General features: G+C 40.5%; 1 protein-coding gene and 1 long non-coding RNA gene across 4 annotated transcripts in view; one reads left to right on the top strand and one right to left on the bottom strand.

The window, feature by feature from the left end:
• CEP162 (centrosomal protein 162) overlaps positions 1–18366 on the top strand; it is a 221251-nt gene that overhangs the window by 122154 nt on the left and 80731 nt on the right. For 2 of the 3 annotated variants that reach the window (XM_082473928.1, XM_082473930.1), the window contains exons 1-2: positions 6371–6661; positions 7725–7840. In XM_082473928.1, the coding sequence (XP_082330054.1) occupies positions 7784–7840 (57 nt within the window). In that variant the 5' untranslated portion in view covers positions 6371–6661; positions 7725–7783. Of the gene's footprint in view, positions 1–6370; positions 6662–7724; positions 7841–18366 lie in introns of those variants that run through there. The other variant, XM_082473929.1, reaches the window with a different exon arrangement.
• On the bottom strand, positions 10649–18358 carry LOC309666551. Its single transcript, XR_014267172.1, has 2 exons — positions 12070–18358; positions 10649–12003 (listed from the first exon to the last, which is right to left on the bottom strand). It is a non-coding gene; the product is annotated as an uncharacterized lncRNA (long non-coding RNA).

Raw genomic sequence — 18366 nt, forward strand, 5'->3', positions numbered from 1 at the left:
GCTGTTCAGCGCCACCAAAAAAAAAAAAAAAAGATCCATCCACCTCACTACAAATAACTCAATTTCGTTTCTTTTTATGGCTCAGTAATATTCCATTGTATATATGTGCCACATCTTCTTTATCCATTTATCTGTTGATGGACACTTAGGTTGCTTCTATGTCCTGGTTATTGTAAATAGTGCTGCAATGAACATTGTGGTACATGACTCTCACTGAATTATGGTTTTCTCAGGATATAGAGTCTGTCATACAGAGTGAAGTAAGTCAGAAAGAGAAAAACAAATACCGTATGCTAACACATATATATGGAATCTAATAAACAACAAAAAATATGGTCATGAAGAACCTGGGGGAAAGATGGGAATAAAGACGCAGACCTACTAGAGAATGGACTTGAGGATATGGGGAGGGGAAGGGTAAGATGGGACAAAGTGAGAGAGTGGCATGGACATATATACACTACCAAATGTAAAATAGACAGCTAGTGGGAAGCAGCCGCATAGCACAGGGAGATCAGCTCGGTGCTTTGTGACCACCTAGAGGGGTGGGATAGGGAGGGTGGGAGGAAGGGAGATGCAAGAGGGAAGAGATATGGGGACATATGTATATGTATAACTGATTCACTTTGTTACAAAGCAGAAACTAACACACCATTGTAAAGCAGTTAAACTCCAATAAAGATGTTAAAAACAAACAAACAAAAAGAAACATGTTAAATCAACATGTACTACCTATGACAGACAAAACACATATCGATAGTAGATATTTAAAATAAAATTTATTATCACTAAGATATTTGATACATTTTTCAATGTCAGTTTCTCAGGTGAAAAGTTTATGAGACACACTTTACTATGCTTTATGAAGTAGATGCTATGTGCACTAAGAAATGTATTCCTTAACACTTCTAAGTTTTAATTTTATTTCGTTTCTTTTTTTAATAAATGGAATACTTTTTGTCAATTATAGACCCCACAAACCCAGGTGAAATTAAAAATTATATATTCCCAAGACAAGTAGTCACCAACATTTTGCATTTAAAATTTTATTCTTAAACTAAAAATTGAGACCACCAAAGGCAAATAGAGCCTCATGTTTTTGTAACCTAGTGGATAATTTTATTGTTAAAAAATATTTTTCTTCCTTCACAAATGACATTAAGTAGATCGTGGTTTTTCCTTTGTAAAAAGCCTCCTGAGAATGTTACAGGTCAGATTTCAAACTTAAGTTTTTTTCAACAAAGCTTAAATTTTCTGTTCAACATTGTTCTTTCATGACCTCTGATGGTGAAAATGTAAACTGACATTACAAATACCAACAGAAATAATGCCACAAATTCCATTTACCTTTTAGTGAAGATCCTTTCCCTTCTTTTCATATTTATTTACTTTGAGAATGTAATAGTATCAATTATTCAACAATACAGAAAGAGTGTTAGACAATTTCCTACCACTTCGAAGCATAAGAAAGCCCTTTTATTCAGTCTATAAATCTCTGAATGTATGTGTGCATAGAAAGAACATTTTAATGATATAAAAACTTACTACTGTGACTACTAGCTCTCAAATGGAATGGAATAAAGTTTGGATAAAATTGAAACAATTATTTTAATTTACAAAACCATCACTCTTCCTAAATCTCTGTATATATGAATAAGGCAGCATAATTGCATATTAAGACCTGAATTATTTGGACTTATTTATTACTTCAACTTCATTAATAAGATTACTGTCTAGACCTGAGCTCCTTCCGAAAAAGCTTCCACACAGGTAATTTATCTGGGAATATGACCCCAGAGAGCAGGAACAATGAACAGGGGAACAAAAAGAGGAAAAAAGGAAGAGCTGGAATAAGGATGCATTATCAAAATGATTATGGCCAACCTATGCCGGATTCCACAGGCCTTTTAGAGGCCGCAATGAAATCCATGAAATAAACAGGAGAAGGGAGAATTCCCTGGATGTCTAGTGGTTAGGACTCTGCACTTCCACTGCAGGGGGCCCAGGTTCGATCCCTGATCGCGAACTAATACTGCAAGCTGAGTGGCACACCCCCCCCAAAAAAAAAAAGAGAAGAAAAGGACAAGGATTTTTCAATGGGCTTCCATCCCCCATGGATTTAGTGGCCCTTGGACTTTGACTACCACATACCCACGTGTAGGTTGCATATGTGTGGCAGTTCAGTGGGCATTCCACACCTGCACTTCTTGCCAGAAAATGTCCAGGGAAGGAAGCAGAGGCTCACACCTTGGCCAGAGGTGAGGCACTCCCCAGTTGCACCTGCAGAAAGCTGGTCAAAGTCTATGAGAACTGGTTGTAGAAACTGACTTCAGTTGAATGCAGGGCCAAGAGAATTTTAAGTGATGCACAAAGTGGTCACTGATGCACTAGAACCTTTGCACTACTCAGATCCACATTTTCTCTCCATTAACTCCTATCTGTCACTGCAAGGTGCTAGCCAGCCACAACTTCTGCAAGAGGGTTTGGGAACTAGCTACCATCCCTGCTGCCACAGCTGGTCCCAAAGCGTTGTTTATAGTCATCAGCTCTCTTCTCCCCTAGCGATTCTAAATTTCTCTCACCCGTGGCCAGCATCTCAGCTGATCTAAGGTTGTTTGCCTGGTAGGGAGATCCAGACCTTCTTCCTCTAGGTTGATTTGCTTTGCCTTCATCAGGGCATAGTTGCTGTAAATGCTGATTCACCATTATCACCAGGAGATGCATCAATCAAGCCAACGGATATTCCTCCCTGCTTCCATCATAGGGCAGTGACCCAGGCTCTTCGTGTTAATAAGGGTAGGTTAGTCTTGCAAATATACTAACATATTAATTCTCTTTTGCTTGATGATCCAGGAATGAGGAGCCCAAAGAGGTGGTAGTTAAGTTCTGTGGAACTCTTTTACTTTGTCCTCTGGTGGCCCTGGTGAACGGCCATAAGGCCCTTTGTGGAAAGATAGGGAGAATGTTTGTAACTATTCTTATGACATTACAGAGTCCTTCCTCAAGGGCACTCACCCTCCCTTTGAACACTTGGTATCTGGGTCTGTTGAAATTAAATAAATCCAGAAATTGGATGAAGGATCTGGATTTTCCATTGTGATAGCTGATGTTAGTATTCCACTCACTAGATCACTTTTCTTTGTTATACACACACACACACACACACACACACACACACACACACACACACACAATCAAGTAATCACCCAATCAGCTGTCCATTTGTCTCGTCCCTCAAAACACCATGATTTATTAGCTATTGGCACAAATTCCTGCAGGTCAAGGCAACCTGATTGCTACTACAGACTTCTGCCCATTTCAGTAATTACAACCATCTTGCCTTTGATAGTTTTGTATTGCTACATGGGCTCTGTCATTGAGAAATCCCATAACCGCACTGATACTGGGGAGACTAGTTCCACAACAGCAACTCCTGTTAATAACTCTCACCTGTGGAGGACAGACATCACCAAGTTTTTTCACAGATGCTGGCCTCTTCCTCACCAGTGAATTCCTTCTTGCCTTACTGAAGGGAATGTCCTATGAATCCTCCTGGGGAGCAAAGTCAGATGCTAGGTTCTGGATATCACAGGTATCTACTCTGACATTCCCATCTCTGTGAGCCTTCTGACATCTTCCTTAATACTCTGCCAAAGCAATTTCAGCATGTCTACCTCATTTTCCTATTGGCCATTATCACATTCAGGCTTCAAGGAAACATCCCAGCAGCAGACGAGGACCAACGCCAGGTGTTCTCACTAGAATGTTGAACCTCAAGGCATGAGTGAGTGTTCCCATGTCAATAAATCCTTATGCAGCCTTATTTTATTCTCCCTACCAGTTCAACGCTCTCAAGATTCACTCCTACATGTGTTCCCCCAGTTCCTTTTAGTATATATAATGTGGGACCTGCACTTTCTGTAAACCATTTCCTCCCAGAGCAAGGATTATATTTCTGTGCTCAGAAGATGTCTGAGACCTGACCTGGCCTGACCTCACTGGCATGGAGATGGTGAGTGGTGGCAGGGCTGGATCCTGAAGAGGACAAGTGTCGTCTTGTGAGTTGCCTTCCTGATATGAGGGTCTCTAAGTCTTTGCAGGCTCTTCAGGCAATAGGAGGATTCTCTCTTTTAGCAAAGGGAATGGGACTGCTTCTGCCAGTGTGGAGAGTTCAGGGAAATCTGAGAATTCAAGATTCCCAGAATCATTTACCCAAATGTCTATATTCCTGGTTTCAGGATTTAACTGTTTTCAACCAGGGCCCTAACTCAGGACACCCAAAGAGGCTGTGTCTTCATTCTCCTTTGCACCCATGCAGCAGAAAATGATGATCTCCTCAAATGCTGATAGAGGCCCTTGGCATTTACCATGTGCCTTGAATTGATTTTGGCTGACCTGAGCCAGTCGTTTTCCTTATTTCAAAGAATTCAAAGAAATCAATAAAAATCCAGTCATCCTTATAATTACCACTGCCACCATACCATTCAAGTATAACAGAAAGTATATGAGTCAACCCTTCATTTTCCACATGTACCTATGCCCAATGAACCTCATATGATAATCGTAGAGCTGTGTTCCAATGGTTATCACCACCCCATTTCCCATTAGTAGTGGGATCTTCATTGCCATCTGACTGTTGAGTTACTCAGTTCCTAAATCCCATCCTAATGGTCCATTTTCCAGGGCTAATCCTGATCTATCTATCTTTCCTAGTGTTTGCCTGAAAGCAGAACATGAGACAGAGCTCTGCATGAGAGTAATTTACTCAGGAATGGGTTGCCAAGTAGCAGTAGCCATGAACAAGGAGAATGATGTAGAGAAGGATGGAAAGCCAATACAAGAATGTGCTATCAAGTTGGTCTCTGTTGTGAACAACTGGTTCTGGATCACAGAGGACATTCTGATTAGTCTTATGAAATGAGTATGAACACTGTCCAGGGTCAATAAGGGGAATCGTTTGTTCATCAGCTCCAGCCCCCACTGATCAAGCTTGGGCCTGTAGAGATTAAGTCCCCCACTTCTAAGTTGCAAATGTTGAGTGCTGAATGGTTACCCACAAGGATCAGAGAAGTCCCAGGTATCAGAAAGCAAGCAGTCCGCACTGCAAGCTCCAGGCAGGCCCACGGACGAGCTACACCTGTGTGTAGCTAGTGACAGCCTGAGTGGCAGTGGTCCCAGTAGCTGTGGCGAGAAGAAAAAACGAGGCCAAGAAGATCTGAGGCTACTACGAATGTGTGAATTAGTGGGAAGGAGGCCGAATTTGCAAAACGCTTCCTAGTAGGGATGGGTGGAGAAAGCTTCCTAGAGGAAATGAGGGCTAAATTGAAACCTAAACCACCTAAAGGATGAGTAGAAGTCAGCAAGGGTTGATAAAGACAGGCCATTTTCAGTGAGAAGCTTTCTCCATCTTCTCAGAGGTTGAGGTGGCTTCTAATGTCTTCCAGCCACACCCTACTTCTTCTACAATAGCAGTGGTCATACAGAATTGCAATTGTCCGATCACTTATCTGCTCCACTAGACCAAAGACTCTGTTAGGGCAGGGATTATGACTGTCTTCGCCCACGCAGCAAATATTAGAAACAAAAGTATAAACTTAATTGAATTGTCTTGTAGATTGTAAAGATTAAGTGAAGTAATGCATGCACAGCTCCTAACAACTAAAGTGCTCAGTAAATAGTAGCTTTTTAAAATCTCTATTATTATTCGAATCTTTATCATAGGGCACAGTTCTGGCATGTACACATTTGTATCGCAATAAACACTTGCTGAAAGAAAAGTTCAGGCCGGACATGTTGAGGTCCTTAACTATGTCTGCCAGCAGCAACGCTTTCAACTGCTGTCGCTTTTACTTTTTGTATCCTAAATGCTGTCCTCTGAAACTCCAACGTGCGTTGTGTTCTTATTTTTTTAGAGGAAGGAATAGCAAAAATAAAATAAAAATCCAAGAAAGTAATTGTAAGATGCCGCTATAGAATGGGGGGAAAGGAGGGGTAATGGGGAACCATAGCGATGTTCTGATATGGGTAGGACTTGGGGTGTGTCTGTGTGCTTTCAATTTCTTGTCCACTAGATGGTGGAACAGAGTCCCTATCCTGGCAACAGAGTTCTTCAGCAAAGGTTACAGGTTCTCGCACAACGCCCACGCAGGGCTTTGCACGTGAAGGGAATCACCCAATAAGTTAAACTTTTTCAAGGCTTCCTCTTGTAAACCAGAAAGCTGAAACGACACGTGAGGCAAATGTTAGGGAGAGGTGAGGAGGGAAGAGAAATGCGGAAAGACAAGGAGCAGGGGAGCTAAACTACATTTCCCAGGAAGCCACGGGCGCACCTGCCACACCCACCACGCCCGTTACGGCGCTCGCGACCCTGTCATCCATCCACCGCCCCAAGGAGCCCAGAGAAGGCCACGGAGTCTCCACGGGTGCAGCAGTGGCGGCGGCTCCAACCCGCCAGATCGTCCTGCTGAGCCACAACCACTCCACCCTGCGCTCGTAGAGCCGAAGAGACACTCACCGCTGCCCCTCTGCTCCCGCGCGCCACGTGACCAGCTCCGGTCATGTGACTCCAGAGCCTGGCAGCTGAAGTCAGTTACCCTGGCAACTGCTGGGCCCCCCCCCCCCCCCCAGACCGTCCGGGAAAGCGGGGAATTCAGAAGCAAAGGTAGGTGAGGCGTGCATACTTGCTTCCCACTCGGTTCAGCAGGGCCCAGGCTGTGCTCAGACCCGCTGCTCAGGGTTTTAGTTTCGGGTCACTCCCTTCCTCCACCCCGGCTCCGCTGCGGGCGCGTTTTTGTCTTCCCGCCGACTCCGGAACTCGCCCTTCCTGGGGCCTGGGATCCTCTGAGTGGGACCCGCATTTGACCCACAGTTTGGGGCCAAGACCTTAACCGCCCACACACTGAACTGAACAGAAATGCAAATGAGGGGGAGGAGGTGTTACCGCGCAGGCTGAGCAAAGTATTGTCCAGATCTCCACACCTCCCGCCGCCACAAAAGGAAGCTGAGGTCGGAGCTGCCTCATGGAGTTATGGTCCAGAAGCTGGCGCAGATCCGAAGTTGGATTCTTTAGGGAGACTGGGGAGAGTTGAGCATTGCAAGTCACCATTGCGTAGTTTTTGTTGACCTTTCCTCCATCCAAGAGAAACATAATTTGTTCTAATTTGCTCCATTAACTTTGTTTTAGGTAGATTCTGAGTCTTACGGTATAAATCCAGAAATTTGTATCTGGAAACGCCCGCATATCAGGAAACAGTCTGTTTTTCAAAACTTTTTGATATGGATTGATAAATAACTAGCTGAATGATAAGATGGCACAAACTCTGTCCTGCGTTTTGCAAAAGGGAAACAGTCTTTTGGATTTGCTAGTTTTTACTTTTTAAAAGTTTCCTTGAGAAGCCCTGGTTTGTTTAAGGGATGTTAAATAACACACACACACACACACACACACACACGCTAATATGCGTAGATTTAAGAAATATTCTTGAGGCCACTTTTTAACAACTGGATGTTAAGAATGAAAATGTAATTCTCAACTCTAAGTCAAACTGTGAAAGCTGCTTTTCCAAGTCAGTTTTATTGATGAATTAGAAATCTCTTGTCCAATTTACTGGTCAGTAATGTGTGTATATGCTAAATCAAGAGAAATGTCTGAAGTTCAAGTCTGACGATTTTTATGATGTGATTTGGATTTCCTTAAAGGATGTTTATTGTCTCTTGCTATTTAATGTTTCCAGTGTTGTAAATACTTCGGAATGTTTACTTTGGGAAGGGAAAATTATTGATAATGGCCCACTATTCCAAAGAAGAGCTGGATGAAGAGTTTGAACAGTTCATGAAAGAGGTAAGTTTATATTTTTAAAAGCTATATTGTAAATTGTCCCACAAGAAACTCATTCTTCTAGGATGCAAGCAGCCTATCATCAAGCTCTGTCACCTGTTTCCAAAATATATCTATCATCCCTCTAGTTCTCTCCCTTTTCACTGCAACTTTCCTAAGCCAGGACACCATCATCTCAATAGGCTACTGCAACAGTTCCCACGTACTGTCCAAGCGTTCCTTCACCACACTGCTGCCAGCGTGGTTTGTCACATAAATCAGACTCTGTTACTCCCAATGGAAAACACTCTATTGGCCTCCCATCACATATAGAGTAAAATCCAGACTCCTTTCTGTGGCTTACAAAACCCTGGATGATTTTGCTCATGCCCACCTCACTGACTATACACTGCTCTTCCCCCTTTTCCATTCATGCCTTTTTTCTCCTCCAGACACGCCAAGCTCATTTCACATTAGGAGCTTTGTACTGTTCCCTCTGCCAATAATGCTGTCTGTTTCTCTATCCTTTACCTGGCTGGTGAAGATCTCTTTTTAAAATCACTACCTAAGAGAGGTTTTTTCTGTTGATCCAGTAAAAAAGTAACTACCAAGTTCCTTCTTATACCATGTACTTAATTCTCCATGTAGCTCTTAGAACCATTCATTATTTCACTTGTTTAGCTCTCTTTTCTGCCTCCCATAAGAATGAATGGTCTTTGACATGACAGCTGTATTTTTTTTTATTGAAGTATAGTTCATGTACAATATTATATTAGTTCAAACAGTGATTCAATTTTTATAGATTATACTCCATTTAAAGTTATTATAAAATACTGGCTGTACTCCCTGTGCTGCATGATATATACTTGTAGCTTATTTATTTTATTCATAGTAGTTTGTGCATTTTAATCCCTACCCCTACCCCTATTTTGCCCCTCCTGCTTTCTTTCTTCCCACTGGTACCCACTAGTTTGTTGTCTATATCTGAGAGTCTGTTTTCTGCTTTGTTATATTCATTTGTTTTATTTGTTTAGATTCCACATATAAGTGATAACATACAGTATTTGTTCTTCTCTGACTTATTTCACTAAGCATAGTACCCTCCAGGTCCATCCACGTTGTTTCAAATGACAAAATTTCATTCTTTTTATGGTTGAGTAACATTCCATCATATATCTATATACCACACCTTCTTTATCCATTCATCTGTTGATGAACCCTTCCGTATCTTTGATAGTGTAAATAATGCTGCTATGAACATTGGGATGCATTTATCTTTTCGAATTAGTGTTTTTGTCTTCTTAGGATATATACCTAGGAGTGGAATCACTGGATCATATAGTAGTTCTGTTTTTAGTTTTTTGAGGAACCTCCATACTGTTTCCATAGTGGCTGTACCAATTTACATTCCCACTAATGGTGTACAAGGGTTCCCTTTTCTCTACATCCTCACCAGCATTTGCTATTTGTAGCCATTCTGACAGGTGTGAGGTGATACCTATTTGGGGTTTTGATTTGCATTTCCCTGATGATTGGTGATGTTGAGCATCTTTTCGTGTGCCTGTTGGCCATGTATATATCTTGTGCCCATTTTTAAATCAGGTTGGCTTTTTGTTTTGTTTTTTTGTTTTTTGATATTGAGTTATATGAGATGTTTGGATATTAACCCCTTATTGGTCATATGATATGCAATTGTTTTCTCCCATACTATAGGTTCTTTTCATTTTATCAATGGTTTCCTTTACTGTGCAAAAGCTTTTAAGTTTGATTAGGTCCCATATGTTTATTTTTGCTTTTGTTTCCTTTGCCTTAGGAGACAGATCCAAAAAAATATTGCTACAATTTATGTCAGAGTGTTCTGCCTATGGTTTCTTCTAGGAGTTTTATGGTTTCAGGCTTTATACTTAGGTCTTTACTCCATTTTGAGTTTATTTTTGTATTGATATATGGTGTGCGAAAATGTTCTAATTTCATTCTTTTACATGTAGCTATCCAGTTTTCCCAGCACCACTTACTTCAATAAGAGACTGTCTTTTTTCCAATGTAAATTCTTGCCTTCTTTGTTGTAGATTAATTGACCATAAGTGCATGGGTTTATTTCTGGGCTCTCTGTTCTGTTCTGTTGATGGATGTGTCGGTTTTTGTGCCAGTACCACACTGTTGTGATTACTGGAGCTTCCTAGTATAGTCTGAAGTCAGGGAGGTTAATACCTTTAGCTTTGTTCTTTTTTGTCAACACTGCTTTGGCTTTTCAGGGTGTTTAGTTGTTCCGTATAAATTTTAGGATTATTTGTTCTTGTTCTGTGAAAAATGTCATACATGTTTTGATAGGTATTGCATTAAATCTGTAGCTTGCTTTGGGTAGCATGGACATTTTAACTATCAATTCTTCCAATCCATGAACACGACCTATCTTGCCATTTCATTGTATCATCCTCAGTTTCCTTCATCAGTGTTTTATAGTTTTCAGACTATGAGTTTTTCACCTCCTTGATTAAGTTTATTCCTGTGTATTTTATTCTTTTGGATATGATTTTTTTTTTTAATTTTTAAATTTATTTATTTATTTTTGGCTCTGTTGGGTCTTCATTTCTGTGCGAGGGCTTTCTTCTAGTTGTGGCAAGTGGTGGCCACTCTTCATCGCGGTGCGCGGGCCTCTCACTATCGCGGCCTCTCGTTGCGGAGCACAGGCTCCAGACGCGCAGGCTCAGCAATTGTGGCTCACGGGCCCAGTTGCTTCGCGGCATGTGGGATCCTCCCAGACCAGGGCTCGAACCCGTGTCCTCTGCATTAGCAGGCAGATTCTCAACCACGGCGCCACCAGGGAAGCCCTGGATATGATTTTAAAAAGGATGGTTTTCTTACTCTTTCTGATAGTTCATTATTAGGGTATAGAAAAGCAACAGATTTCTGTATATTTATCTTGTATCCTACAAAGCTACTGAATCCATTTATTAATTCTGAGAGTTTTTTGGTGAAGACTTTAGGGTTTTCTATATGTAGTATCATGCCATCTGCAAATAGTGACAGCTTTACATCTTCTCTTTCAATTTGGAAGCTTTTTATTTCTTTTCATATCTGATTGCTCTGGCTAGGACTTCCAATACTTTATTAAATAGAACTGGTGAGAGTGGGCATCCTTATCTTGTTCCTGATTTTAGAGGAAGAGCTTTCAGTTTTTCACCAATGAATATGATGTTAGCTGTGGGTTTGTCATAAATGACCTTTATTACGTTGCGATATGAGTTTAGATACCAACTTTGATGAGAGTTTTTGTCATGAATGGATATTGAATTTTGTCAAATGCTTTCTCTGTATTTATTGAGATGATCATGTGACTTGTTAATGTGGTGTATCGTATTGATTGACTCGCAAATATTGAAACATCCTTGCATCCCTAGAGTAAGTCCTACTTGATCATGGTGTATGATTCTTTTTATATATTGTTGAATTCAGTTTGCTAATACTTTGTTGAGGATTTCTGCATCTATATTCATCAGAGATATCAGCCTGCAGTTTTCTTTTTTTGTAGTGTCTTTGTCTGTTTTTAATATCAGGGTGATGGTGACCTTGTAGAATGAATTTGGGAGTGTCCTCTCTTCGGTTTTTTGGAATAGGTTGAGAAGGATATTAGCTTTTTGTATGTTTGGTGGAATTTCCCTGTGAAGCTATCCTGGACTTTTGTTTGCTGGACGTTTCTGATTGCTAATTCAATTATACTACTAGTGATTGGTCTGTTCAGATTGTCTGTGTCTTCCTGATTCAGTTTTGGAAGATTGTATGTTTTTAGAAATTAATCCATTTCTTAGGTTGTCCAATTTGTTGACAGGTAACTGTTTGTAGTATTCTCTTATGATTTTATTATCTGTGATATTGGTTGTTAGTTCTCCTCTTTCTTTTTTATTTTGTTTGTTTGGGTCCTCTCTCTTTTTTCTTGATGAGCCCCTGGCTAAAGGCTTATCAGTTTTCTTAATTTTTGGGGGGACTTCCCTGGTGGAGCAGTGGATAAGACTCCACGCTCCCAATGCAGAGGGCCCGGGTTTGATCCCTGGTCAGGGAACTAGATACCACATGCATGCTGCAACTAGGAATTCACACGCCATAACTAGGGAGCCTTCATGCCGTGACTAAGGAGCCGGTGAGCCACAACTAAGGAGCCCATGAGCTGCACCTAAGGAGCTGGTGAGCTGAAACTAAGGAGCTCTGGAGCCACAGCTAAGGAGCCCGTGTGCTTCAACTAAGGAGCCCGCGACTACAACTGGGGAGCCTGCCTGCCACAACTAAGACGCCATGCAACCAAAAAAAAAAAAAAATCTTTATTATTTCAAAAAACCAGCTCTTGGTTTCATTGATCTTTTTTATTTATTTTATTTATTTATTTTTTGGTCTCTATTTTATTTATTTCCTCTCTGGTATTTATTATTTCCTTTCTTCTGCTGACTTTGGACTTTGTTCTTCTTTTTCTGATTCCTTTAGATGGTAGGTTATGTTGTTTATTTGAGATTTTTCTTGTTTCTTAAAGTAGGCCTGTATCACTGTAAACATTCCTCTTAGAACTGCTTTTGCTACATCCCATAATTTTAGAAAGTTGTGTTTTTATTTTGTCTTAAGGTATTTTCTGATTTCCTCTTTGATTTCGTCATTGACCCATTTTTTTTTAGTAGCATGTCATTTAGTCTCTACGTTTGTGTTTTTCCCATTTTTCTTCCTATAATTGATATCTAGTTTATACCATGGTGATCGGAAAAAATGCTTGATATAATTTCTGTCCTCTTAAATTTGTTGAGACTTTTTTGTGGCCTAGAGTGTGGTCTGCCCTGGAGAATGTTCTGTGTGCACTTGAAAATAATGTGTATTCTGCTGGTTTTGGATGGAATATCCTGTAGATATCTATTAAGTCCATCTGGTTTAATTTGTCATTTAAGGCCAGTGTTTCCTTACTGATTTTCTGTCTGGATGATCTGTCCATTGATGTAAATTGGATATTAACATTCCCTACTACTTTTGTATTATTGCCAATTTCTCCATTTATGGCTGTTAACATTTGCTTTATATATTTAGATGCTTCTATATTAGTTACATGTATTTTAATGAATGTTATATCCTCTTTTGTATTGATCCCTGTATCATTACACAATGCCCTATTTGCCTTTTGTTATAGACTTTGTTTTAAAGTCTGTTTTGTCTGATATGAGTATTGCTACCCCAGCTGTCTTGTTTCCATTTGCATGAAATAACTTCTTCTAACCCCTCACTTTCAGTCTGTGTGTGTCTTTATCTCTGAAGTGAGTCTCTTGTAAGCAGCATATAGATGGGTCTTGTTTTTTTTTTTTAATTTTATTTATTTATGTATTTATTTATTTATGGCTGTGTTGGGTCTTCGTTTCTGTGCGAGGGCTTTCTCTAGTTGCGGCAAGTGGGGGCCACTCTTCATAGCAGTGCACGGTCCTCTCACTATCGCGGCCTCTCTTGTTGCAGAGCACAGGCTCCAGACGCGCAGGCTCAATAATTGTGGCTCACAGGCTTAGTTGCTCCGTGGCATGTGGAATCTTCTCAGACCAGGGCTCGAACCCGTGTCCCCTGCATTGGCAGGCAGATTCTCAACCACTGCGCCACCAGGGAAGCCAGGTCTTGTTTTTTTGTCCAATCAGCCACCCTATGTCTTTTGATTGGAGCATTTAGTCTATTCACATTTAAAGTAATTATTGATAAGTATGTTCTTACTGCCATTTTGTTACTTTTTTCTGGTTTTTGTACTTATTCTCTGTTCTTTTCTCCTTCTTTTTGTTTCTTCCCTTGTGGTTTGATGATTTTCTTTAGTGGTATGCTTGTGCTCCTTTCTCTCCAGTTTTTGTGTGTCCATTGTTGGGTTTTGATTTCTGGTTACCATGGGGTTCATATATGTTGATCTATGGTTATATCTACTTGTTTTAAACTGGTAGTCATTTAAGTTCAAACACATTCTAAAAGTTCTACATTTTTTTCTCCCCTCCCCAACATTTTGTGTTTTTGTGTCATATTTTACATCTTCATGTTTATCCTTTACCTTTTTATTATAGTTATAGCTGATTATACAATTTTTGTCTTTGAATCATTGTACTAGCTTATTTAAGTGGTTGATCCACAGCCTTTACTATATATTTGTCATTATTAGAGGGGTTTTTATTTTCCTATACATGTCTACTTCTTGTTGTAGCATTTTCTTTTCCACTGAGAGAAGACCCTTTAACATTTCCTTTAGGGTCAATTTAGTATTGATGAACTCTTCTAGTCTTTGCTTGTCTGAGAAGTTTTTCATCTGTCCTTTAATTCCAAATTATAATCTTGCTGGGTAGAGTATCCTAGGTTTTAGGTTTTTCCCTTTTGCACCTTAAATATATCATGCCATTCCCTTCTGGCCTGCAAAGTTTCTGCAGAAAAATCAGCTGATAGCTTTTGGGGGGTGGAGTTCACTTGTATGTGACTCTTTGTTTTTCTCTTGCTGCCTTTAGAATAATCTCTTTATCTTTAACTTTTAACATTTTAATAACACTTTAATTGTGATATGTCTTGGTATGGGTCTATTTGGGTTCATTTTATTTGGGACTCTCTGTGCCTCCTGTACCTGGATATCTGATTACTTATTCAGGTTCAAGAAGTTTTCAGCCATAATTTCATCAAATAAATTTTCAACTCCTTTCTCTCTGACTTCTCCATCTGGGACACCTATAATATGAATGTTGGTACACTTGGTGGTATCTCAGTGTTCCCTTAAATTGTTTTCATTTTTAAAATTTTTTTTTTTCATGTCTGATTGAGTGATTTCTGTTATTCTGTCTTCCAGATCACTTATGCATTCTTCTGTATCACCTAGTTTGCTGTTAATTTGTTCTAGTGTGTTTTTCATTACAGTTGTATTCTTCAGTTCTGGCTGGTTCTTTTATATTTTCTAGTTTCTTGTTAAAATTCTCACTGTGTTCATCTATTCCTTTTTCAGCATTCTTATTACTAATGCTTTGAACTTCTTGCCTGGTAAATTATTTACCTCTGTTTCATTAGTTGTTTTTCTTGTTCTTTTGTTTAAAACAAATTCTTCTGGCTTCTCATTTTGTTTAACTTTCTCTGTCTCTATGAAATTAAGTGAAACAGTTACCTATTCCCATCTTGAAGGGGTGCCCCTTTGTGGGAGTGTCCCTGTGCAGTCTGCATGTGCCTGGTGGCTTTGGTGGGAGAGCTGGATCTGACGTGAGCCTGAGTTGTGTCTTTCTCCAGGGTGTGCCGGCAGCCATCACTTTGGTAAGAGGTGAGACTGGAGTTGAAGGGGCTCAAGGCAGAGCCAGGTGTGAGCCAGGGCTTCTCCTTGCTCAGTGGCCAATACCACCCTATGAGGGGTGGGAGCGAGTCCCAAGGTGCTGGAGCAGAAGCCCTGAGGGTTGGGTCCCAGCTGGTTCTGTTCCCTGTAAGCATGTACTCTTTCCTCTCCCAGCATTGTCACATTGTCATCTTTGCCCCAGAGAGGAGTAGTGCTGGAGCAAGAGGGGCTGGAGTAGGGGTTTGGCTTGGGCCAGGGCTTGTGCCAGGGTGGTCATAGGAAAGCAGCCAGAGTCCCGTGCACTTTCATTCTGCTTCCTCCACCTTGTTTCGGGAGTAAGGAAACATGTGCACACTCTTCACGAGCAGAGTCTTGGTTTCTTACAACCCCACTGTCGGTCCCACTGGTTTTATAACCAGCTATGGGGACTCATCTTCCCAGTGGCAGACCCCAGGGCTGTGGCCCTCAATATGTGGTTCTAGCCACCTACTCCCCAGAGTGGGTTTCCAAGCCTTTTAATCCCCTTCCTTTTCTGTGTCCCTTCCCTGGGGAGCAGGTCCTGACCTGATCACTTTTCTTCCCTTCCTACCGGATTCCATATGGGTCTTTCTTACAGCTTGTTCCACTTAACGTAACAATTTCAAGGTTCATTTTGTATTGTCATATCTATCAGTACCTCATTCCTTTTTTATAGCTGAATAATATTTCATCGTATGGATTTGCCGCATTTTGTTTACCTACTTATCAGCTGATGGACATTTGAGTTCCTTCCACTTTTTAGCAATTATGAATACTGCTGCTATGACAATTGTATATAAGTTTTTGTGTGGTTGTATGTTTTCACTTCTCTTGTGTGTATACCTAGGAGTGGGAATGCTGGGTCATATGGTAGCTCTATGTTTAACCTTTGGAGGAACTGCCAGACTGTTTCCTCAACAGCTGTGCCATTTTACTCTCACCAGAAGTGTGTTAGTAATATTAGGGTTCCAGTTTCTCCATATCCTCACAAGCACTGTTGTTAACTGGGGGGCCAGCTGTTTTGTTTTGTTTCATTTTTAATGATAGTAGCCTAGAAAGCAGTGTGGAAGATTGTCAGAAGTGAGAATACCTACTGTGTATTAGACAGTAGGATGGGCATTCTCTGTTTCTTTGCTGATCTTTGCCACAGCCCTGCAAGGTCAGTGTTGCCATGCTTGTTTTATATATGTATAAACTGAAAAGAGGCATAATTTTCCCTAAGCAACAGCTTATTTTGAAGTTAAAAGTTTGAACTCAGATCTATCTGGCTCCAAAAACCTGTAGTCCTTCTTTCATACTTTTACGTAGCCATGGGTTTAGGAGGAAAAAACTGAATCTGAGGCAGATTGTCAGAGTTTGGTAAACAGCGAGAGATAGAAAGGAGAGAGAAATGGAACATTTCAGGGTGAAAGTGAAGTATAAGACTGTGTGGAAGGTGATGCAACTAAAATTCAGATGGAGTAAAGAATACTCTTTCTTTTCTCCTCCCCTCATCCTGCCTGGTGGTCAAGGAAGACAGTGAGTTCTTTTTGAAGATTTAAAAATGGCATTCTTACAAGTCATTGGGGTAGAGTTGTTTGGTTGGCAGGTGGAAATGTGTGTGTAGTCATCTCAGAAGTTTAAGAAGTGCCCAAGGTACCAATGTCCTAGTTTGGGGACCATATAGAGTATTTGAAAGTGGACAGGCCTTAGTTAGAGAAACCCAAGTTTGAATCCCAGCTCTGTATCACTTACTGATAGTCGCAACCTGGGCAAGTTGCTTAACTTCTCTGAGCTTACTTCCCCATCAGTAAATCTCTGCTGGATTATTTAAAGACTGAAATAACCTGAGTATAGATCCTGACATAGAGCAGGCAAGTAATTAATAAACGTTGGTTTCTTCTCCAGAAAAAGTGTGTAGAATAAGGATAAAAAGGACCAAGAGCAGAGTCCTGGGGAAGTCTCGTGTTAAAGAAAAGGGCAAAAAGACCAAGAGCTATTAGAGTTGGTTAGGAAAGGTCACAGAGGTGAAGTATAACCTGGAGGAGGTGGTGCTATGAGGTCGAAGGGAGAGATTTTCAGGAAGTGAGAGTTGGTCACCATGTCAAACTCCATGGTATGATCAGGGAGATGACTGACAGTCATCCTTTATTTGTGGCATGTAGGAGGCCTGTGGTGACTGAGGAGAGCTGTTTTGGATGGGGACCAGATTTTAAGGGGTTTAACAGTGACCTGGAGAAGTTAGAATGTACATAAAGGAAAGGTGATAGGTAGAATGAAAGGGAGGTAGGAGTAAGGAACTTTGCCTGTTTGCTTTGTTTTGTTTGTTTGTTTTCGTTTTTTTAAGTAGGGTAGACTTGAGTGTCCATTCTTACTTATACTATACAATATGCCAGGTGCTGTGCTAGGCTGTGGGGATGCAGTGACGAGCAAGTTTATAACCTGAGGGAAGGAGGGCAAGGAGATTGAGGAGGGAGTGTGGTGCAGAGATGCATTAGGATAATCCAGCAAGCGAGAACTTGGTGAGGCGGCAGGTGGCCCCTCTGCGGGTTCTCCTGGGGGTGGAGGAAAGAATTGCTCTTCTGAGAGAGGAAAGCAGTGTCTTAACGGGTGAGTTTAGTGGTGGAGTGAGGGGAAGGAGAAGGAGGGTGGTTTTTGACCTAGGGTCTTTATTTTCTCTGTGAAGAGAGAGCCCCAGTTATTGGCTGAGAGTAAGGGTGCTAGATTGGGGTTAGAGTAGGGGTTTAGGATTGTAGTAAGATTTTGAACCTGAAGAGTAGAAAAGGACAAATAAAAGTTTATTAAAGTTTATTAATCATTGTGACAAATGCGAATTTCTCTGGTAAACACCTCACACTCAGTTCTTCCTGGTCTTAGAATTTTGTGTTCTTCTAGAGTGATGCTAGGTGATTTTGCTCAATCATTATTTATTCTTAGACCCGAGATAATGTCTAAAAAAGGATTATATCCTTGTATTCCTTCCTGATTAGGTTTCTTGATCAAGTTTTTTATTTCTTTGTTGTTATTGTTGATGTTTTTCTCCTTGGTTCGTCTGCTTGTTTAATTCTGGGTATGAAATCAATATTCAGAGATGTATTCTTGATGTTTAAGTTATTTTGACCCCATAAGTCTAGAAATATATGAATTTATACATAATTGCTGAGAATGTTTAGGTGATAACTGAAATATCAGAGAACGAAGAAACATTTTCAGTGATAAATCTAGGATTCTTGAATTTAAAATTCACTAGCTTATATCTGAT

The sequence above is a fragment of the Balaenoptera physalus genome, assembly GCF_965194825.1.
Source record: "Balaenoptera physalus genome assembly, chromosome: 9".
Classification (NCBI taxonomy): domain Eukaryota; kingdom Metazoa; phylum Chordata; class Mammalia; order Artiodactyla; family Balaenopteridae; genus Balaenoptera; species Balaenoptera physalus.